This window comes from Pipistrellus kuhlii, unplaced genomic scaffold, assembly GCF_014108245.1.
Source record: "Pipistrellus kuhlii isolate mPipKuh1 unplaced genomic scaffold, mPipKuh1.p scaffold_m20_p_160, whole genome shotgun sequence".
NCBI classification, from domain to species: domain Eukaryota; kingdom Metazoa; phylum Chordata; class Mammalia; order Chiroptera; family Vespertilionidae; genus Pipistrellus; species Pipistrellus kuhlii.
Genome location: NW_023425472.1, coordinates 66,303 through 87,050, shown reverse-complemented (window position 1 = coordinate 87,050; position 20,748 = coordinate 66,303). Strand labels below are relative to the sequence as shown.

The window sequence follows — 20,748 nt, the reverse complement described above, 5'->3', positions numbered from 1 at the left end:
TAAAGCTGTTTATTAACCCCCCGTTCTCATTCAGATGCCAGAGGGAAGACACAGGGCCAAAACCTGGGGTCAGAGAAGATGCCAGCCTGGAGCCACTACCAGCCCAGAACCAGGAAGCGACTTCTTGCAGAGGGGAGCAGTGAGGGCCTGGATTTAAATCCTGCCGCCCCTCGCTGGGCGTCCAGCGTCGGCATCCACTGCATCTGTAAAACAAGACACTGCTGGGGAAACTGACGACACGCCAGAGGCTGCCGGCCGCGGGGCCAGTGGCCAGAGCAGCCTTAAACCACCCTGGGCTCCCACTCCCGACTCCTGCCCCCCCTCTGCTGACCAGAAGGCCCCGGGGAAAGAGTGCAGGTGGATCCAATGCCTCACACTCAGCCCAGGCCCTGACACCTGTCCACGGCCCGCCCAGTCTCGTGTGCTAGGAGTTGAGCAGCCCTCCCGGGACACTCACCTGACCGCCAGGACGGAGGGGCCAGCCTCACGCCCCGAAGGGAACCCTCTTCTAGCTCCGACGTCCGCGAGACACTGGGGAGGGCGGGCGCAAGTGTCAGGCGCTGGGCAGGAACAGCTGTCTCAGGCACGGCTGACAAGGTGGTCCCACCAGGTTTGTGGGTGCCCTCCTGGGAGGAAGCCGGAGGCCTCAGCGAGAACCGGCTGGTTAGCCACAGGCAGTAAGCACCAGCATTGCTCCCAGGGGGACGTGAGCGGGGCGCCCTGCCTGCAGGGGCCAGAGCGCCGACCAGCACTCTGCTCGGGAGGGGCTACCCGACAGGACAGTCTGGGCCAAAGGCCAGCCAGAGCCTCACCCCAGAACCGAAGGAACACGAGGCTCCCGCACACACCAGTGTCTCCTGACGGCCACTCTGCAGAGGCCAGCGTGCCCATGTCTTCACTCAGACAGGAGAGGAGCCCTGGAAGGAAGGAGGCAGAGTGGGACCCTGCATGCACCATGCCGGCCACCTTTCCCTGGCGCCCACCCCAACTGCACCCATCAGCCCCCACACCAGGGCGAGGACCCAGGGCACGCCCTCCTGTCTGCGGGGCCGAAGGCCTGGCGTCCACTTGCAACCTGCCAGTGTCTGGCTGGGTGAGCCCGGAGAAGGGAGTTAGAGCAGAAGGCGCCGCTGTCTGCCTTGGCCTCCCCTGAGCACCGAGGGGTGGGTGGGGCATGCCTGTGCTGTCTGGTGGGCACTGGCCGCTGGCCCTGATAGCACCAGCTGCCTCAGGCGGATATGGCCGAGGGGAAACCAAAGGCGAGGCCAGAGCTGCCCAAAGAGGCTGTCCCAGCGGAGGGCCCCCTGCTGGCAGAAACAGGTCCCTGACAACACTGACTCCACGGGCACATCCTCAGATATTCCAGGAGCCGCTGGTACTCAATGTGGGATCCAGGTCTAGCTCTGCCCTGGCCCCAGATATTCCAGGAGCCCTGCCAAGGCTGAGGGTGTCAGACCCCCAGAAGGGAACACACAGCAAGAGCAGAAGTTCCTGCCAGCTGTGCCCCACGCAGGCTCCCTGTCAGAGAAGTACGGGAAGTGAGGAGTCCAGCCAAGCCAGCCAAGAGAGGCTTGGCTTCCTACCGGGGTGACCCCGGCAGCAGCTTGTCCTTCCTGACCGGCTGCCGGCCCACAGGCACCTGTGTGGGCACAAGGGCCTCCAAGGCTGAAGACGGAGAAAAGGGCAGGGATGGGCACCCCCAGCTCCTTGCCTGTGGGTCCCTGTGGTCTCCGCCTACAGCCCCTGCCTCTCTCAAGGTCACCCTCGCCTCCAGAAAGGTCACTGCCATGGGGCTTCCTACACCCCGCTCCCCCCTGAGACCCTCAGACGGCCCAACCAGCGTTCTTGTCTCCTGCTGGGATCTCAGCCACACCAGCCTCTCCACAAGCAGTCCCGGACGAGGTGCGATGTGTCCCCCGGCCCTCTGCCCCCCAGCCAAGTGCGAGGCCACCCGACCCCCCACCAGCTGTGGTTCCAGCCCACTGGCCCGCCTTCTGGGTTCCCCTTGCCCCCCAGGGCACCCTTCCTTTATGACTTCACCCACGGAAGTCACCGGACAATGCTGAACGTTCCACCCGAGCAGGGCCTCCAGGAGGCAGGGCAGCCACCGCCAGCCCAGAGGACTCTGCAGTGCGGGTGCGGACACTGCTGGCCCATGTCTCACCGGGGTGCAGAGAGCAGCCTCAGAGGCACAGGGTGCTCCCGGCACCATGGACGATGCTGCCGTCCTCAAGCGGCGAGGCTACATCTTGGGGATAAATTTGGGAGAGGGCTCGTACGCAAAAGTCAAATCCGCGTACTCTGAGCGCCTGAAGTTCAACGTGGCGGTCAAGATCATCGACCGCAAGAAAGCCCCCACAGACTTCTTGGAGAAGTTCCTTCCCCGGGAAATCGAGATTCTGATCATGCTGAACCACCGCTCCATCGTCAAGACCTACGAGATCTTCGAGACGTCCGAGGGCAAGGTCTACATCATCATGGAGCTGGGGGTCCAGGGCGACCTCCTCGACTTTATCAAAACCCGGGGGGCCCTGCAGGAGGAGGACGCGCGCAAGAAGTTCCACCAGCTCTCCTCCGCCATCAAGTACTGCCATGACCTGGACATCGTCCACCGCGACCTCAAGTGCGAGAACCTGCTCCTCGACAAGGACTTCAACATCAAGCTGTCCGACTTCGGCTTCGCCAAGCGCTGCCTGCGGGACGAGGGCGGCCGGCTGGCCCTGAGCAAGACCTTCTGCGGGTCGGCCGCGTACGCGGCTCCCGAGGTGCTGCAGGGCATCCCCTACCAGCCCAAGGTGTACGACATCTGGAGCCTGGGCGTGATCCTCTACATCATGGTGTGCGGCTCCATGCCCTACGACGACTCCAACGTCAAGAAGATGCTGCGCATCCAGAAGGAGCACCGCATCAACTTCCCGCGCTCCAAGCACCTTACGAGCGAGTGCAAGGACCTCATCTACCGCATGCTGCAGCCCGATGTCGGCCGGCGGCTGCAGATCGAAGAGGTCCTCAGCCACCCCTGGGTGCAGCCCAGGGCCGGGGACCTCAGCAAGGAGGGGGGCGGCCTCCTGGCCCCCGAGGCCCGGCGGACCCCCGAGCCCTCGCGGACTGCCGTGCCCTCGCGGACCCCGGAGCTCCGGGCGGAGCCCCCTCGGACCCCGGAGCTCCCTCGGACCCCGGAGCTCCCTCGGACCCCGGAGCCCTCACGGACCCAGGAGCCCCCTCGGACCCAGGAGCCCCCTCGGACCCTCGCGCCCCCTCGGACCCTCGAGCCCTCTCGGACCTCGGAGCACAGCTCTGAGAAGTCCACTCTCCCCCCGGAGTCCCAGGAGGAGGCCGAGCCTGAGGAGATGCCAGAGTCCAAGCCCCAGGAGGAGACGGGGCCAGGGCAGGGCACCGGGCAGCTGGAGCCCATGGAAAGGCGCTCTCTAAAGCCCCCGCAGAACCCGTGAGCCTCCCCCAGGGCCCAGGGGCTGGCGGGCGGAGGCAGAGACACAAGGCCGTGATGGTCGACCCCCCAGATGAGCCACTATTTTTGTCAATTTCCCTCCTTCCTCTGAGCATGCTACAGAAGCAATAAATCACTATATTGGTCCATAAACAGGGTGTAGGGTCAATGAGCTCTAGCCAACATCACTGCCCACCTCTCCTCGGCACACGGAGCTCACCAGCCGTCCGTGCACCACAGGATTCAGCTTGTGGTTCTCCAGGTTGTCTCCTGGACCCTCAGGACAGGGCTCGTCTCCCTTGCTGCTCCCTACTCCCTCTCCCTGCAGCTGACCTGCCTCCACTCCTCCACTCCCCAAACTTGTTTGTTTGTTTTTTAAGGTATTTTTATTTATTTCAGAGAGGGACAGATAGAAACATCAATGATGAATCATTGATCAGTTGCCTCCTGCACGCCCCCCACTGGGGATGGAGCCTGCAACCCCGGCAGGAGCCCTTGGCCAGAATCAAAACTGGGACACTTCAGTCCTCCAGTCAAGGCTCTACCCCCTGAGCCATACCAGCTAGGGCTCCTCCAGCTTCTTGTCAGTGTCTGTGAGGATACGATCAAATAAATGTGTGACAAGCCTAGAACACAGCAAACAACCTAAGGCCCAAAGCGCTTTCTGCAAAAACGTGACTGCTGTGGGGTCTGCCCTGCAGCGCCATCCGCCCCACCTAGTCCCTGTGAGCACCGGAGCCTGGGTGCGGTGAATGGAAGTGGGACTTGGGTTTGGACTCAGTGGTTACCACGGGGCAGTGCAGATCCGGTGTCCAGCACGCCGGGCCCTGGGCGGGAGCACCCGGCTGTCTGAAATGTCTATAACCTTGCTCCGGATGCAGCAGGGCAAGGCCTCAAACCGTTCCAAAATGCTCTCGCAAGCTCGGTAGGAATGCACAGGGTCACCCCAGACCCAAGCACGCTGGAGGCTTGCAGCCCCGCCCCGCCCCGCCCCGCGCCGAGTGGCCCGCGTGGGCTGCCTGGGGACCCGGGACCGGCGGCCTCATCAAAGGACGTCTCTGACACACACACCGCCATTCCAGCCCCGAGAACTTACCAGACCTGGGGGTTGTCCGTGCCGTCACGTCACTGGCAAACACAGGCTCGCTTCACGTGCTTCCTCCGGTGGGGCTCCCCTGCGGGATCACAGGCAGGACCACCAGTGACAGCTGCCCCTGAGCCCGGCGGCGGGGGACGGGGCGCTCAGCTCCGGGGCCTCGAGGCGCCGGGCTCCCTCCCCCGGGGAAGCCGCCCCAGCGCGTCCTGACCACCCCAGGCCCGTGTCAGGTGGCGCCGGGCACAGGGGGCCCCTCCCGCCCGCGCCCCTCACCAGTCTCCGCACTCTGCCGCCCGCCTGCAATCCCGATGGACCCGGATGAAAACCACAGCCCAGGCGCCTCGCAGAACCGTCCCACGGTAACCGCCGGCCATGGCTACCGCCTCTGGCGCCGCGCACGCCGCTTGCGTCATCACGCACTCCGCCGGAAGCGGCACGCGACGTCCGCTGCTCGCGGCCCCGGGGAAGCGACGTTTCGGGTTGCGGGCCGGGCCGGAGCCGGGTAGCTGCGCCCGTCGGCGGTTCCTGAGGGGACAACGCCCCAGTCCAGGCTCAGTGCCGCGAGCCTGCCACCCGGGCGGGGCGGGGGCGGCGGGGCCCGGGCGGCCTGGAAGTTCCTTGTGAGGAACTGAGCCGGGGGCTCCGCAAGTGAAAGCGGATGTTGGTCCACCCTGTTCCAAGTGGAAGGACCTTTTGCCAACAGAATCCCAGTCTCTGCCCTTTTCAAGTGAACGCACATCCCTAATGGCTCGTCTCACAATCCAGGAAGTCCGGGGGGAGGGCAAGGGCCCCACCTGTCACCTGACTCCAAGTCGCACGGCCTCCCCGCACCTTCTGCAGGCCGGGCACGCGCAGGGCCCAGCGGGCCCCGCAGAGCAGGAGCAGAGAGAGTCGGAGCCGAGAGGCAGGACACGCAGCTGCAGGGCACCCTCCCTGAGGAGAACGGGTGGGGACAGACACTGGCTTGGTGGGTAGCGGTTCGCACAGCCTGTGCTGCAGGGTCCGCACTGACAGGCGGCGTGGTTCGTGGCAAGACAGCGGCCTGCAGCCTGGCTGCCCTTTGCAATGTGCTTTCTTTCGGGCAAAGCACCGATCCCAGTTGGCTGGTAGCGTCCACGACTTATCCCGGTGCGTGTGGACGGTGAGGGAGCAGCCTCGGGAGCTTCGTGGTGTAACTTGAAATTGGCTTCCTGCACGGCTTCCTGCACGCTGAGGAGAGAGACCACTCGGAGTCGGCAGGTGACAGGTTTAACCAACCAGGTAACTTATTAGGACGAGCTCGCTCTCACCTTCCTGTTAGTACCGCCCCTCCTCCAGCTGGCCCCGCCCCTCCCCTCAGGCCCCGCCCCTCCCCAGGTCCCTCTTCCCCTTCCTTTGGCCCCGCTCCTCCGGCCCCGCCCTCCTACTCACGCCTGCCCGTGGTCGGCCTCCCTGAGCGCGAGGCAGGCCGGGAAGTTGGCTGCCGTAAAAATGGCGGCGGAATCCAAAAGCTGAAGTTGCTCCGGGGACCCTGAGGGGCAATGGGCGGGCTGGGGGCGGGAAAGGGGCGCGACAGACGCGCTCCCGCGGCCCCGAGGGCGGGGCGGGGCGGGCGCCATCCCACCGCCCTAAACGGCTGGGGGCGGGGCGTTAGGGGGCGGGGCCGAGCCCGGGCCCGGAAGTGCAGGGTGCGGGGTGCGGACGGCCCCTGGCGGCCGCGGGCGGAGACGGCGCAGGGCGGCGGGCGGGCAGCGCAGGAACGCGGCTGCGGCGGCCGCGGGGCCCGGCGAGCATGTAGCGGTCGCGGGGGCGCGGGGCTCCGTGGGCGGGCCGGCCGCGGGGACCGCTCGCGGCGACATGGAGGAGGAGGGCAAGAAGGGCAAGAAGGTGCGTCCTCCGAGGGCCGGGCGGGGGCCGAGGGGCCGGCCGGGGGCCCGGGAGCTCCGCTCAGCGGGCGCGAGCGCGGGCGCGGGGCGGCCGGGGGAGGGCGGTCCGGGCCGGGAGGTCGGACGTGCGGAGCCCAGCGCCCCGGCGGGCGGCGGAGGAGGCGCGCCCGGGACAATGCCGGTAGGTGGTCCGGGCCGGCCGGCGCGGCTGCGGAGGAAGGAGCCACGCCTTTCCGGCCCGTCGTGACTCCCCCAAACCCGGCTCCGCACGTGGCCTGGCCCGGGGGCACTGCCCGGGCTGCGCGGGCTCTCCCGGGACCGGAACCTTGGAGACGGGGCTCCGCGCGATGTACCGAACCTTTGCTGCTTCGAGTCCTCACGTTGTTGGGACCGAGTGAGGCCAGAAGCTGTGCCCGCCGGGCGCGTTTCCAGGTCGGGTTTCCTCCACCCGGCGCCATCGGGGGTCTCGGTGACGTGACGGTTCGCAGTTGGATTTTGGACGCGATCGTTGGAGAGACTCCTTAGTTTTTGCGGTTTCTAAGATGCGGCGCTAAGGACGGGGTAGTAGAGTAGATAAAGAATTTCACCCTCATATGGAGACTGACCGGGCCACGTAGGGCAGGCTACCGTTACCACGGAGAAGGGTTTCAGTGAGATGTGCCTTTTTCAAATCCAGGCTTGATAACCTGCCTAGAAGCGTCCCACCTACCACTTTTGGTCCAGGAAGTGTGTGCGTGTGCACTTTCCCATTTAAGCTCAGCCCTGCGGTCTTACCTCCGCCGAGGTCCTCACCCACCACCTGCCTCACCACGTTCCCGGCTTGGAAACGCTGCGCTGGGAAGGGGTTCTGGCAGGTGGGGCCCAGGGGTTGCCTGGTGCTGCCTCTCTCACCTCGGTTGCTAGTTCTGTGTCAGCCTGAGTGCGGGAGCAGTTACCTACAGAGATGTTTAAATCTGGAAAACGCCCAAGCAAGTGATTCAGCCTGAAGCGCTAGCCTGCAGAGGCTGCCCACCGCAGAGGAGGAGAGCCGCGTGAAGCTGGTGCCAGCGCTGGTGGAAGGCCCTGGAGGACCTTCATTCAGGCAGCGACAGGCCAGGGCCCCGCAGAGACCAGCCTCGCTCCAGTCTTCTCAGTCAGGCCAAACTCTCCCTACTTGCCAAGGAGATTCGCTGGGAATATGGGGCCGGCTGAATTTCTTCTAGAACTTTCTACCAGCTTTGGTAGAAACATTACACCAGTATTGGGGAGACAGACATTCCTGAGCTTTTGGGATAGAAGTGAAAAGCCGGTAAAACTCAGGAAGGAATGTCGGAGTTGTGGCCAGTGGAGAGATTCAGGCCCAGAGATTACTGATGCATGTCCTTGCTGCAGCGGGATTCACTGTCTCCGGTGGGGGACACATAGTAGCCTCAGCTGGGAGGGCGCTGGGGATTCACTGTCTCCGTGGAAGACACATAGTAGCCTCAGCTGGGAGGGCTCTGGGGGTTCACTGTCTCCGTGGAAGACACATAGTAGCCTCAGCTGGGAGAGCCTCTCTCTGCTCTGCGCCTTGCAGCTCGTTTTCCCACAGGCGGCCACGGGCTCTGGGACGGGCTTCCCACCCAGGCCACCACTCGGCACACCTCACCTATTGCCCCGTGCCAGTCGCCCCTGGGAACCCTGCTGCTCTGCTCCTCCAGGCGACGGCGTTTTCATCGTGGTAAACTAAACCACACACATGGGTTCAAGCTGAAACAGCAGGAGTAATGACAGTAACTTCATGAAAGTAAGTTGGGCGTTTTTTAAAAAAACATATTTTTATTGATTTCAGAAGGGAGAGGGAGAGAGAGATGCATCAATGATGAGAGAGAATAATCGTTGGGCCGCCTCCTGCACAACCCCTACTGAGGATCAAGCCCACAACCTGGGTATGTACCCTGACTAGGAATTGAATATAGAATGATATTCAATCCATGGAGCCACCACAGCCAGTTGGACATGTAAATTCTCTTCCCAAGTTAGCGTCCTCAAAAATGCAGCTTTGCCCTTACCAGTTTGGTTCAATGGATAGAGCTTTGGTCTGTGGATTGAAGGGTCCTGGGTTTGATTCCAGTCAAGGGCACATGTGGTCTCGGTCCCCAGCAAGGGGCATGCAGGGGGCAGCTAATTGATGATTCTCTCTCATTGATGTTTCTAACTCCCTTTACCCTCTCAGAAATAAATAAAAAGATGTTTTGTAAAAAGGCAGCTTTATCTCTAACAGCGTGGGTGGCAGGCGCATCTGGGTCTTCGTACTTGGTGCTTGTCTTGGTGCTCGTCAAGTCGTTCTTCAGGCTCGTGCTAACATGGCCTAGTTCCCCGGACAGGAAGCTGCCGAGAACCAGGGGAACCAGTGGATTTCCTATGGAGTGGCCCAGGTTCCGCCTGTCCTCAGGCTCCCCTGGCACGGAGGAGGAGGGTGAACCCTGCCAGATCCCATGGAAGACTCTGGGCGGTGGGGATGCAGGAGGAGCCTGGGGGGCGGTGGTGAGCATGGGGACAGAGAGGTCTGCTGGGCCCAGAGTGACCGGTGCCTTGCAGGCCACACGTCCTGATTGGTGGTTTGGAGAAGACACCTGCCTCCTTCCCAAGTGAACCTCAGTTTTGTGCGTTTGACACTATTCTGTCAGGATGTAACTCCTCTTGTAAGAAACGTAGGTTACACTTGAGTTGGGTTGGGCACATTTTTACAAAAACATTTGACTTAGTTGAGGACCACAGTGATAGGGGGAGGCGGGGGGAAGGGGTGCAGAAACGAAAAAGAGAGGGTGGTGAGGCGTCTGGGAATGCGGGCTGGGTCTGAGATGGTGATGAGGGCTTACTATTAGTCATGTTGTGTGTGATATTTGTGTTTCATCCTGTTCTGATCTGAGGGACGTCCATGCCAAGATGTTCTAGGCGGAATTCTGTGATTTGTGAGATGCGTGTTATTCAAGCTAGAAGAGGAGGGAGACACTGAGTGTTTTGGCAGTGGGTGTTCGGTATTTATTCTGTCTACAGTGGTGAATTCCTGAGGATTTCCGTGTAAAAAGTGGGTTATGGTCCCAGGTTACCAGCTCCGGGACCTGCCAGCTCACCCAGGTTGAGAGCGTGGCCTGTGACACATCTGTGGCTCCCTCCCTGGCCAGTGAGCTCCGTGGTCAGAGATCAGCCTGTGCACCCCGGGTTGTCAGTCCCATTTCTGGTCCAGGGCAGGTACCTGGGTCGTAGGTTCGATTCCTGGCCCTGGTTGGGGTGTGTGTTGGAGGCAACCCATCAGTGTGTCTCTCATTGTTGTTTCTCTCACTTTCTCTCCCTCCCCCTCCATCCACTCTCTCTAAAAAGCAGTGGGAAGTGCCCTGGGGTGAGGATTAACCAAAACAAACAAACAGCAAGCTGCAGGGACTCCAGGCTCAGGCAGTGGGCTTGTGTGAGGCCCGAAGACTCACCTTCTCCGAGGTGAGCACAGGTGTGTAACCTTGTGTGTGAATGAACTGCAGGAGCTGGTGCCTCCTGCAAGCCTCCTGTCCCTGCAGCTGCTGTGGAGATAGTGGCCCGGCTGCCCTGGTCACTCTGGGCTGAGTCCAGGTCAGCTGGTCAGCACGAAGCCCCCTCCATTGGCCGCCGAGGCGCTTGTGCAGCGAGAAGAGGGCTGAGGGCTGGAAAGTGAGCTGCTCACCCGCAGCAGCAGAGGAAGGCTCACGTGTCAGGAGACCCGGGATGGGGCCGCGCCGTGACGCAGAGCAGGGCGGTGGTGAGGCTGTGGGCGCCTGCTTTGGGCCCGGGAGAGCTGGAGCGGCTGGAGCTTGTTCTCTGGCACTGACTGCCCTCCCGGTGCACGTGCTGGGACTGCGAGCTCCGGGCGGGCGAGGGGCTGCTGGGAAACGGGCTTTGATACGAGCGAGGAAGGAACTCTGTTACGAAGGAGCAAGCCCACGTTGAGAGAGAGTCTGGTGGTGCCACCGGGGCCCAGCTCACCAGTGTGCACGTGGCCACGTGGTTCACCCGCGTGTCCTCTGCCAGCCCTGCTCCAGGCCGAGCTGGTTGAAGCCGGGCCCGCAGTTCAGCAGGGTCCTTTGGAGACGGCCTCTGACGAGGTGAAGGTCAAATGAGTCGGTGATGCTCCCATCCCATGGGACCTGCGTCCTAATAGGAGGAGGAGACGGGCACAAGGAGCTGGGGACGGGAGCAGCCCATCTCCACGCCCAGAGATACGCCTGGGTCCAGCCCTGGGGAAGGGGTGTCAGCTGCGGGTGCCCCATCTCCAGTCCCCTATCCTCTGGGCTAGGGGGCAGGTGGCTGTGGAGCAAGCCCAGGACATCTGATGGCGTGACCGGAGTCTGGAGCGGAGGCCTGGGCTGGGCCCCGATCTCCATCGCCCCAGACGGGCCCCGGCACTGAAAGTGGGACCACTACCCCCCCGCACCGCCCTGAGCTCAGGCCGCTCGGTCCCGCGCCTCCCGGTGGGAGCAAGCGCCTTCCTCAGCGCACTGGTTCCCGAGTCGCCGTGTGAGGCTCTGAGCCGGGACCTGTCCTTCGGGTAGAAATACAAGACTGTCTTCTGCTGGGAGTGGGCCCACACGTTAGTTCCTGGGCCCACACGTTACAGTTCCCCTGGCCCACACGTTCCCTGTGCCCACACATTAGTTCCCCGGGCCCACACGTTACAGTTCCCGGGCCCACACGTTACAGTTCCCGGGCCCACACGTTACAGTTCCCCTGGCCCACACGTTACAGTTCCCCTGGCCCACACGTTAGTTCCCGGGCCCACACGTTCCCTGTGCCCACACGTTAGTTCCCCGGGCCCACACGTTACAGTTCCCCTGGCCCACACGTTAGTTCCCGGGCCCACACGTTAGTTCCCCGGGCCCACACGTTACAGTTCCCCGGGCCCACACGTTAGTTCCCGGGCCCACACGTTACAGTTCCCCGGGCCCACACGTTAGTTCCCCTGGCCCACACGTTAGTTCCCGGGCCCACACGTTACAGTTCCCCGGGCCCACACACTAGTCCCCGGGCCGAGCAGTGGTCTGTGGGTGATTACTGAGATTATGCACCTGATGGCAGGCAGGCGCTGGAGCGTGCGGCGAAAAGAATCCTTCCTAAGTAGGAGGCGGGATTCGGGCTTTGTCTGGGGCTTAGGGCGGTGACTGGGTGGCTCGTGGCCAGTGGGCGGAGAGCACTGGACTCTGAAATGCGAGGAAGCCGATCGGAGCCGGGAGACGCGTGTGGGCCTCCGGCGGGCGGTGCCGCTCTGTGTTACTGAGAAGAGAACCTGCTGGGTCTGGCTCTCTATTCCGTCCTCGGCGTAAAGCTGCTCGCCTTTCCCACACACTGAGTGTCCTCTGTGTCAGGACCTTTGCCTCGTAGCTGGGTGTGCCCAGGCATTCCGTTTACACATGGTCCGGTTTGTCCATCCCGCGCCTGCACAGCCTGCGGTCACTCCAGGAAGGGCAGGTCTGACTGGTCCGTCCCTCGGAAGAGCCGGCACGGTTCCTGTTTGGAGGTGCACACGCAGCCCAGGCCCACCTGCCGCTGTGCCCCCTGTCAGAGCCACTGAGGTTTCCTTCCAGATCCTTCCCCTGACAGTCTCCGCCCCTCCAGAGGGGAGTAGGAAGCCATTCTGCCCTCCCCCCCCATTTTATTATGAAAAACCTCGAATACACCGAAGTTGAAAGAGTTTTACAGCAAATGCCCATACACCCACCACCTAGGTCTGCCATCAGTGTTGGCTACACCCATTTTATCCTGTGTCTGCCTGTCTTCTGACCCCTCTGCCCACCCATCAGCCACCTGGCTTTCGGTGCCTTCTGTAGCACATGCATACAGCTCATCAGTCTGACCCTGTGCGTGATGTAAACCCGTCTGTCCCGCAGGGGGCCTGGCGTGCCCTTGGCCATGGCGTCCAGTGTAACCCGGGAAACCAACGTGTGGGCCCAGGCTGTGGGCAGTTGCGAGCATGATGCAGACAGCACAGCCTCCATGGTTCTGACCCGGGGGGCAAGGCTGATCAGCCGGAAGTGTGGGACCACCGTGCCCTCGCTACTTGTGTCTGCCTCCAAGCTAACTTATGATGTGACCCCAATAAAAACCAGGCATTTTCTGGAACTAAACCACTTAACGCTCATTTACATTACAAACGAAAGAACCCCAGGAAACCGAGGAAGCAGGTGGGAGGGCACCCCGCAGCCCGGTCACTGGGAGCCGGTCCCCTGGACCTGTCGCAGGAACGGGAGGGGGGCCCTCAGCTCCCCATGAGGCCGAGGGCGGGAGGGCGGCTGCCCTGGGGTCTGCGTTGAGCCAGGGGCAGTGGGTGCGGGTGGAAGAGACGAAGAGACCCGTCCTGGTGTGCAGCAGGGTGAGCGCAATGGGTCAGACACGACTGGGTGTCTGTGTACAAACCATGGGTGGTCTTCAGAGACCGGGGACGGGAAGCTTTCCTCTCTGTTCCCCAAAACCCTGAGGCGGGAGGATGGTGACCAACGTGTGAGAAAGAAAGTCCAGGAAAACGTTTGCAGACAGGGCCTGTAGCTAGCTCTCCCGGCGTCGAGTTTTCCTGAAGTGAGAACCAGGCACAGGCAACGGGACGGGGGGCCCGGGGAAGATGGATCGGTGGCTCCCAAACATGTGACACACGTGCACCTGTCCTGAGGGACGCGGGGCACGGCCGCTTTCCGGGTGGGCCCGGGCAGGGTGCTGCCTCCTGTCGTTATTTGAGCTGGAAGCAGACAGAAGCTGTGGTCTCTCCTTCCGGGCATCACAGTGTCGGGGGAGGGTCACCATGTGGCCCTAACAGCCCAGTGAGTGAGCGGGGAGCACAGGGGCCTGCTTCCCCTGCAGGAGCTCCCCCTCCCCCGACACCCCCTCTCCCGCTGGTCCATGGAGGGCGAGGTGGGTGCTGGCAGGGGCCTCCAGCTGTCCAATGGGCACCGGGGCCCTGCTCTGGGAGGTGGGTGGGGTTTCGGGACTGAGAACCGGTCTCGGGCAGATGGTGAGGGAGGAGCCGTGGCCCGTTGGGCTCGTGCATTGAGCTCAAAAATGAGGGGCTCAGGGGTCGGCTGCTGGGCCTGGGCAACTGTGGGAGGACCCAGAGCTGAGGTAGAAGAGGACCAGGAGGGAGGTCAGAGAGGGCGGCCACCGCGCCAGGAGCCTCCGTGCCGCCCGGGCGCCAGCGCAGTGCCGGGCGGGCGCAGTGGCAGGTGGGGAGGCACCGCAGGCCTGAGGGCGGGCGGCCCCGGAGTGAATGCTGCTTCTGGGGCTGAGGGGTCCTTTTGTCATTTTGGTGATGAGGAGCCTGAGTGCCCGTCACAATGCTGGAGGGTGAGGAGTGAGTCGTTACAGGGCTGCACACACTTGGTTTCATTAAGAAGAGGTTTTCAGTTCTGTTTTAAAAATATGTTTTCAGCCCTAACAGTGTGGCTCAGTGGGTAGAAGGTCAGCCTGTGACTGAGGGTCCGGGTTTGATTCTGGTCCAAGGCGTGTGTCTTCATTGCAGGCTTGGTCCCCAGTGTGGGGTGGGTGGGAAGCAGCCAATCGATGATTCTCTCTCATCAATGTTTCTACCTCAATCCCTCTTTCTTCTCTGTAAAAATAAATAAATAAATATTTAAAATTTTGTTTTTTTAAAAAATGTCTTTATTGGATTTTCAGAGAAAAAGGGAGGGAGGGAGAGAGAGATAGAAACATCACGCCCCACACTGAGACTGAGCCTGCAACCTGGGCCTGTGCCCTGATCAGGAATTGAACCCTGACCTGGTTCATAGGTCGATGTTCAGCCACGGGGCCACACGGGCCTGCACCGTGAGAGCTAATAAACGTGGCACCTGCCCTGCCTCTCGCTCCGGGAGGGCGTGGCCTGCGGAGTGGGGCCGGGGACCTGCGGCTGCGTGGTCGGGGGCTTCCCCTCCTCCCCCGGGAATCGGCCTCGGCCTTCCAAGTGCCCACGAGCAGCGAGCAGAGCCCGGCACAGCGGGCCCCGGCGGCACTGCTGGCGGCGCCGTGGCCGTGCCGGGAGTCCAGCCCTGCTCTCTGCCCCCAGCCTGGCCTCGTGTCGCCCTTCAAGCGGGTCTTCCTCAAAGGGGAGAAGCACCGGGACAAGAAGGCCCACGAGAAGGTGACGGAGCGGCGGCCGCTGCATACGGTGGTGCTGTCGCTGCCCGAGCGCGTGGAGCCGGACCGGCTGCTGAGCGACTACATCGAGAAGGAGGTGAAGGTCAGTGCGCGCCCTGGGGCACAGCCCAGAGGCAGGTCCGGGGGTGGAGGCCCCCCACGCGGCGGGGACAGATGGGGAACAGCGCCCTCTGGAGGTGGGAGGAGAAGGAGATGCCGTGGTCGGAGCAAACACTGGGTGCCCCGCTCGGGGGCCAGCGAGGCCGGGCGTGGGCCGCCGCGGGCGCCGCCGTCAGGGGCTGCTGCCAGGCCCCGCGGACCTGCCGGTGCGGAGGGCGTGGAGCCCTCAGGCGGGCGGCGTGCGCTCCCCGAGCTCCGGTCTCTGCGGAGGCAGAGAGCTCGGCCACAGCAGCGGCCACGCCCCGACGAGCACGTTGAACACGCTCCCGAGGCGCCGGTCCGTGTGCTGGCGCCGCCTTCGCCGGCCCCTCAGCGTGTGCCCGGCCGCGGTCAGCGCCCCCTGCGCGGGCGGGCTGTGACCGCTGGGCCTTCTCTCTGTGGACCCGGGGTCTCCGTTTGCGGGTTTCCCGTGAGGGCAGGAGGGCCTCCGAGCTCTGCCGGAGAACGGCGGGCGTCCGGGTCCCTGGGGCAGCGGCCGCGTGTGCGTCTGAGGACGGGGCCGCACTCACACACCCTCCGTGGCGCAGGCACAGGCCTGGCCACGCCGGGTCCCGGCTCTTGTCGCAGGGACGTCTGTGCTCTTTCCTCGGCGGCTGCGGGCGCGGGCGGCGTGAACACGCGGGGCTGTGGGCTGGCCCTCTCTCACGCTCCCTGTCTCTCTCAGTACTTAGGTCAGTTAACGTCCATTCCAGGGTACCTGAACCCGTCCAGTAGGACCGAGATCCTGCACTTCATAGACAACGCCAAGGTGACCCTCCTTCCATCCCACCTCCGGCCCTGGGCCACTTCACCTCCTAACCCTGACCTCCGACCCTGGGTCTGTGTCACCTCTGACCTCTGACCCTAAGCCTGCATCACCTCCTAACCCTGACCTCTGACCCTGGGCCCGCTTCACCTCCTAACCCTGACCTCTGACACTGGGCCCGCTTCACCTCCTAACCCTGACCTCTGACCCTGGGCCCGCGTCACCTCCTAACCCTGACCTCTGACCCTGGGCCCGCGTCACCTCCTAACCCTGACCTCTGACCCTGGGCCCGCGTCACCTCCTAACCCTGACCTCTGACCCTGGGCCCGCGTCACCTCCTAAGCCTGACCTCCGACCCTGGGCCCGCATCACTTCCTAACCCTGACCTCTGACCCTGGGCCCGTGTCACCACCTAACCCTGACCTCCGACCCTGGGCCCGCGTCACCTTCTAACCCTGACCTCCGACCCTGGGCCCGCGTCACCTCCTAACCCTGACCTCTGCCCCTTACTCTCTGGCAGCAGCTCCTGGCCCTCAGGCTCAGGCCACCACCTGGGGTTCCCAGTGTGAACGTGGGTTGTTAATTGTTGAGACAGGCTCCTCGGGTGCTGGCTGCCGCACCCACACGCACGGGGCCTGACGGGGCCGGGGCGCGGGGCTCAGGCCTCGGCGACCTCGGGGCCCTGACGCCGCGTCCCCTCCAGAGAGCCCACCTGCTGCCCGGACACCTGACGCCGGAGCACGACGCCCTCATCAGCCTGTCGGCCTACAACGTGAAGCTGGCCTGGCGGGACGGCGAGGACACCATCCTGCGGGTGCCCATCCACGACATCGCCGCCGTGTCCTACGTGCGGGACGACGCCGCGCACCTGGTGGTCCTGAAGACAGGTGGGGCGGGAGGCGGCCCGGCTGCCTGATGCTCCGGAGACGGACGGCTCCTGCACGCCGCGTCAGCCGCAGCCACTGGGCCGAGAAGCGAGAGGCGGCTCTGTCCCTGGGTCGGCCTCGGCGGAGGAGGGCGGGACCCGGAGGTCCCGGAGGGCAGGGTGGGGTCTGGCCACTGGCTCTGAGCTTGTGCTCTGCCCGGCGCTGCCCTCGGGGACACGGGTGCCCCGGGCCCCACGTGGGCGGACTGAGGCCGTGCCGTGGCCATGCAGTCCTCCAAAGCGGGCAGAGGGGAGCCGAGGGATCTGAGTGGTTCCCGGGGGACTCGCAGGGCCTGCTGCAGCCTCTTCTCGCACAAGGGCCACTCCCCGGTGCCCTGGCCAGCTGCCCGTCAGCACAGCCTCTGCCCCGAGGGTGCGGGGTCCCAGGTCGGCACTGCCCGCAGATGAGGGACACCCACTGGGGGGACCCAGCGGGGCCTATGGGAGCCGGCGGCTTCAGGACCATGGGCGGGGTTCCTGGTCTCCGTCCCAACCTGCACTCGGTCCTGACACGCGAGGGCCCAGCCTGGTTTCCCATCTTCAGGACGGACTGCTTAGGCACGGGGCCATCGGTGCCCCCTGTGCTCAGTCGAACAGCAGCGCGGGGTCAGTGCGAGGGCGCTGGGCGGGCCGTGGGGTCTCCGGGCACAGAAGGGGGCTGCTCACCAGTCCTTCCCTCCCTGAGAAGGCGGGGAAGGGCGTGGCCGAGAGCCTGCTGTGGGCCCCTGCCCTGACCTGCCACGGCGTTCTTTCTCAGCCCAGGACCCCGGCATCTCCCCCAGCCAGAGTCTGTGTGCGGAAAGTTCCAGAGGCCTCGCCACAGGCTCCCTGTCTGAGAGTGCAGTGGGGCCCGTGGAGGCCTGCTGCCTGGTGATCCTGGCTGCTGAGAGCAAGGTGAGCCACACCGGGACCGGCCCCGCCCCCACACCTGGCCAGGCCCCGCCCCCACACTGGCCTGGCCCCCAACCTGATCCCGCCCCCACACCTGGCCAGGCCCCGCCCCCACACCTGTCCTGGCCTCCAACCTGATCCCACCCCCACACCTGGCCTGGCCCCGCCCCCACACCTGGCCTGGCCTCCAACCTGATCCCGCCCCCACACCTGGCCAGGCCCCGCCCCCACACCTGGCCTGGCCCCCCCCCCACACACACCTGACCTGGCATTGCCCCGACCCTGACCCTGCCCTCACACCTCACCCCGCCCCCACACCTGATCCTGCCCCCACACCTGGTCTGGCCCCACCCCCACACCTGACCTGGCACTACCTTCACCCTGACCCTGCCTCCACCCTGACCCTGCCCTCACACCTGACCTCGCCCCACCCCCCCACACCTGACCCGGCAGCTGGCCCCACCCTCAGTGGCCCGGGCCCCAGGTCACACTGAGGGGTGCCTGTTGGGCTGTGCTGGGGGTCTCTTCCTCCGTCCCCGTGTGAGGGGGCTGGTTCCCGGTTCCCCAGGCTGTACCCCAGGGAGGATGCCTGGGAGTGGCAAGTGGGGTTTGGGGCCCCATCAGCCACTGTGGGCTGCTCGTCCGGGACCCTCACTCCTCTGCCCCCTTCCCGCAGCCGTGAGAGGTGACCCACCGACCGCCCCTCTGATTACCCCGTCCGGTCCTGCTTCAGCTGCAGGCGGAGGCCTGGCGTTGGGGGTGCTGCCCAGCCCCCCCAGGCCGGGCAGCGGGAGGAGCTGAGCGCATGCAGCCGCCCTCACTCCGGAGCTCGCTCTGCCCTGCAGGTGGCGGCGGAGGAGCTGTGCTCGCTGCTGGGGCAGGTGTTCCAGATCGTGTACACCGAGTCCACCATCGACTTCCTGGACAGAGCCATATTCGATGGGGCCTCCACCCCCACGCACCACCTGTCCCTGCACAGCGGTGAGCGCAGCGGGCGGGCGCAGGGACGTGGAGGCCACGGCGGGTCTTCGGCGGGAGCCAACGCCTTCGTTCCCAGGCTCCCCTGCAAGTGCAGCTGGGACTGACCCGCACCCGGCCCCTCTCCGGACCCCGGCCGGCCGTGGCTGCCTGTACTTTGGGGCTGGAATTCTTTCCTGGAGCCACAGGGGGTTCCGGGCACCTCACCTGAGGCACAACGCGGCCCGGGGTCTCCCCGGCCGCTCGCTGGGTCCCTCCCAGGACGGGCTGGCGGGGAGCAGTTCGGGTGCCCCCAGCACACAGGCCCACGCACAGCCAGACCTGGGCCCGCCCACAGGCCCGCCCACTCCCCCTTCACGGCCCGGCCACAGCCTCTGGGTTTGGATCGTTTATTGAGGGCCGAGGCTCTGAGTTGGTGCAGGAGGGAGGCCGGCAGCCGGGCCTCCGTACAGCGCAGTCACCGCTGCCCAGTGCCGGCTTCTCGGGGTTGACAGATCTGCCTGCCCTGCCAGCTCGTCTGGCCTCGGGACAGCTGGTCCTGCCCTCGCTCTGCTCCCTCAGCCCTCGGTCCCCCATGTCAGTGCCTCAGGGCCCCGTGTTCCGCCCCCCGGACCGGAGGCTGCCCCTTGCAGCTCCTTTGCTGGCCTGGAGGTCGGCTCCTGGGCTGTCTGTCCTTGGGGAGCAGCTGTGCACACGGGAGCTCACTGTCTCCGAGGGAGATCAGCAGCCACTCAGGCTGCAGCCCCCGCCAGCTGTGGGACAGGCAGGCTGAGGACCCGGCCAGCCCCTCAGCCGTGTGTGCAGGCGGCCATTGGCGTTGCTGGGCAGGGAAGTCGTGAGCCCCAGGACGCTGCTGTGGGAGCTCTGCAGCCCCCAGGGGGCCTGTGTGCCCACGCCAGGCCCCGTGGTCCTGTGAGAGCTGGCCGTGCTGGCTGCCCCCCGTAATCCCGTCTCCGCTCTGCGTCCACAGATGACTCCTCCACCAAAGTGGACCTGAAGGAGCCGTACGAGGCGGACGCCAGCAGCTTGTGAGTCCTGCCCCCCCTGCCCCGGCCACAGCGGCCCTCCCGCCCCGGTTCTGCCCCAGCGCGCGGCCCTGCGGGGCCCCGGGTGCAGGTACAGAGCCCTGTCCTTGCAGCTCCTTCCCCGAGTGCATGCCCACCGCGCCCCACGCCAAGACGGTCAGCGAGAGCGAGCTGAGCGCCACGGCCGCCGAGCTGCTGCAGGACTACATGCTCACGGTAGGCGCCTGCCCGGGGCGGGCGGGGGCGGGGCGGGGGCGGGTGGGGTGGGAGCGGTGTTCCCGGGCGGGGTGGGAGCGGGCGGGGCGGGGCGGGGCGGGGCGGGGGCGGGTGGGGTGGGAGCGGTGTTCCTGGGCGGGGCGGGGGCGGGCGGGGTGGGAGCGGTGTTCCTGGGCGGGGTGGGGGCGGGGCGGGGCGGGGGCGGGTGGGGTGCGAGCGGTGTTCCCTGGCGGGGCGGGGGCGGGGCGGGGTGGGGGCGGGGTGGGGTGGGAGCGGTGTTCCCAGGCGGGGTGGGGGCGGGGCGGGGCGGGGGCGGGCGGGGTGGGAGCCGGTGTTCCCGGGCGGGGTGGGGGTGGGGGTGGGGGCGGGGCGGGGGCGGGGCGGGGGCGGGCGGGGTGGGAGCGGTGTTCCCGGGCGGGCGCTCTGGGCCGGCCCCCACGGTCACCGCCGGCTCCCGCAGCTGCGCACCAAGCTGTCCTCGCAGGAGATCCAGCAGTTCGCGGCGCTGCTGCACGAGTACCGCGACGGCGCCTCCGTGCACGAGTTCTGCATCAACCTGCGGCGGCTCTACGGCGACAGCCGCAAGTTCCTGCTGCTGGGTGAGCGGGCGGGCGCAGCGGGAGGCCGGCCGCGGCCTGCAGAGCAGGCTGGTGGCAGTGACCGTGGGAGCTCCGGGCCCCGGCTCTGCCCGCGGCTCGGGGGCTCCGTCTTGTCCACGAGTGAGGGGTCCCCCGCGGTGGGAGCCCGGCCCTCCTGTCCCTCCTGCGGGGCTGGGGGTCACTGCCGTGTCCCACAGGCCTGCGGCCCTTCATCCCCGAGAAGGACAGCCAGCACTTCGAGAACTTCCTGGAGACCATCGGCGTGAAGGACGGTCGCGGCATCATCACCGACAGCTTCGGGCGGTACCGGCGGGCCGTGAGCTCCGCCTCCACCTCCACCTCCAACGGCAACCGCGTGGCCGGCAGCTCCGACGACCAGTCCGCGCCCTCGGAGGGCGACGAGTGGGACCGCATGATCTCCGACATCAGCAACGACATCGAGGCGCTGGGCTGCAGCCTGGACCCCGACTCGGCCTAGCGCCCGGCCTGGAGCGAGCCTCTACTGTGAAGGGGACGGACGGGCAGGGGCGGCCGCGAGCCGGAGCCCGCGGGGTTTGCACACGGCGTTCCTGTGACACTCGGACCTTAAAGAAGCCGCTGCAATGTGAATCGTCACCTCGGCTGCAGCGTGTTTCTGAGCCCGTGGGGCCGTGTCTCCCTCCGTCTCCCCCGCC

At 65.4% G+C, this 20,748-nt stretch overlaps 2 protein-coding genes, 1 long non-coding RNA gene and 1 other non-coding gene across 9 annotated transcripts; 2 read left to right on the top strand and 2 right to left on the bottom strand.

The window, feature by feature from the left end:
• LOC123652456 lies at positions 1 to 5,483 on the bottom strand. Of its 5 annotated transcripts, XR_006741806.1 has the most exons (6): positions 4,818 to 5,034; positions 4,545 to 4,662; positions 2,439 to 2,693; positions 813 to 917; positions 458 to 531; positions 1 to 203 (listed from the first exon to the last, which is right to left on the bottom strand). It is a non-coding gene; the product is annotated as an uncharacterized LOC123652456 (long non-coding RNA). The 5 variants fall into 5 exon arrangements; XR_006741804.1 differs by lacking the exon at positions 2,439 to 2,693 and having other exon boundaries at positions 4,545 to 4,623; positions 4,818 to 4,946; XR_006741807.1 differs by lacking the exons at positions 2,439 to 2,693; positions 4,545 to 4,662; positions 4,818 to 5,034 and adding an exon at positions 5,339 to 5,483.
• Positions 929 to 3,637, top strand: LOC118720338 (testis-specific serine/threonine-protein kinase 1). The gene is made up of 2 exons (XM_045582454.1): positions 929 to 3,113; positions 3,234 to 3,637. Exons 1-2 carry the CDS (start codon positions 2,211 to 2,213, stop codon positions 3,450 to 3,452), a joined length of 1,122 nt encoding a protein of 373 aa, XP_045438410.1. The 5' UTR covers positions 929 to 2,210; the 3' UTR covers positions 3,453 to 3,637.
• Positions 4,292 to 4,423, bottom strand: LOC118720340. The gene has a single exon (XR_004988420.1). It is a non-coding gene; the product is annotated as a small nucleolar RNA SNORA9 (small nucleolar RNA).
• Positions 5,484 to 6,049: 566 nt separating the features above from the next.
• On the top strand, positions 6,050 to 20,687 carry CCM2 (CCM2 scaffold protein). 2 transcript variants are annotated; one of them, XM_045582453.1, is made up of 10 exons: positions 6,050 to 6,410; positions 14,445 to 14,618; positions 15,388 to 15,443; positions 16,144 to 16,327; positions 17,123 to 17,259; positions 18,102 to 18,237; positions 19,205 to 19,262; positions 19,373 to 19,475; positions 19,936 to 20,074; positions 20,272 to 20,687. In XM_045582453.1, exons 1-10 carry the CDS (start codon positions 6,065 to 6,067, stop codon positions 20,550 to 20,552), a joined length of 1,614 nt encoding a protein of 537 aa, XP_045438409.1. In that variant the 5' UTR covers positions 6,050 to 6,064; the 3' UTR covers positions 20,553 to 20,687. The 2 variants fall into 2 exon arrangements, with proteins under 2 accessions (XP_045438409.1, XP_036296043.1); XM_036440150.2 differs by having other exon boundaries at positions 6,247 to 6,410; positions 15,360 to 15,443.
• The last annotated feature ends 61 nt before the right edge of the window (positions 20,688 to 20,748 follow it).

What these genes read in the sequence shown, in the direction of transcription:
- LOC118720338 (XM_045582454.1), top strand. Translation starts at nt 2,211, where the DNA reads ATGGACGATGCTGCCGTCCTCAAGCGGCGAGGCTACATCTTGGGGATA. An exon ending in CCGAGCCCTCGCGGACTGCC is followed by an intron (nt 3,114 to 3,233) that starts GTGCCCTCGCGG and finishes CCTCGGACCCAG; the next exon opens with GAGCCCCCTCGGACCCTCGC.
- CCM2 (XM_045582453.1), top strand. Translation starts at nt 6,065, where the DNA reads ATGGGCGGGCTGGGGGCGGGAAAGGGGCGCGACAGACGCGCTCCCGCG. An exon ending in AGGGCAAGAAGGGCAAGAAG is followed by an intron (nt 6,411 to 14,444) that starts GTGCGTCCTCCG and finishes CTCTGCCCCCAG; the next exon opens with CCTGGCCTCGTGTCGCCCTT. An exon ending in GAGGCGGACGCCAGCAGCTT is followed by an intron (nt 19,263 to 19,372) that starts GTGAGTCCTGCC and finishes CTGTCCTTGCAG; the next exon opens with CTCCTTCCCCGAGTGCATGC.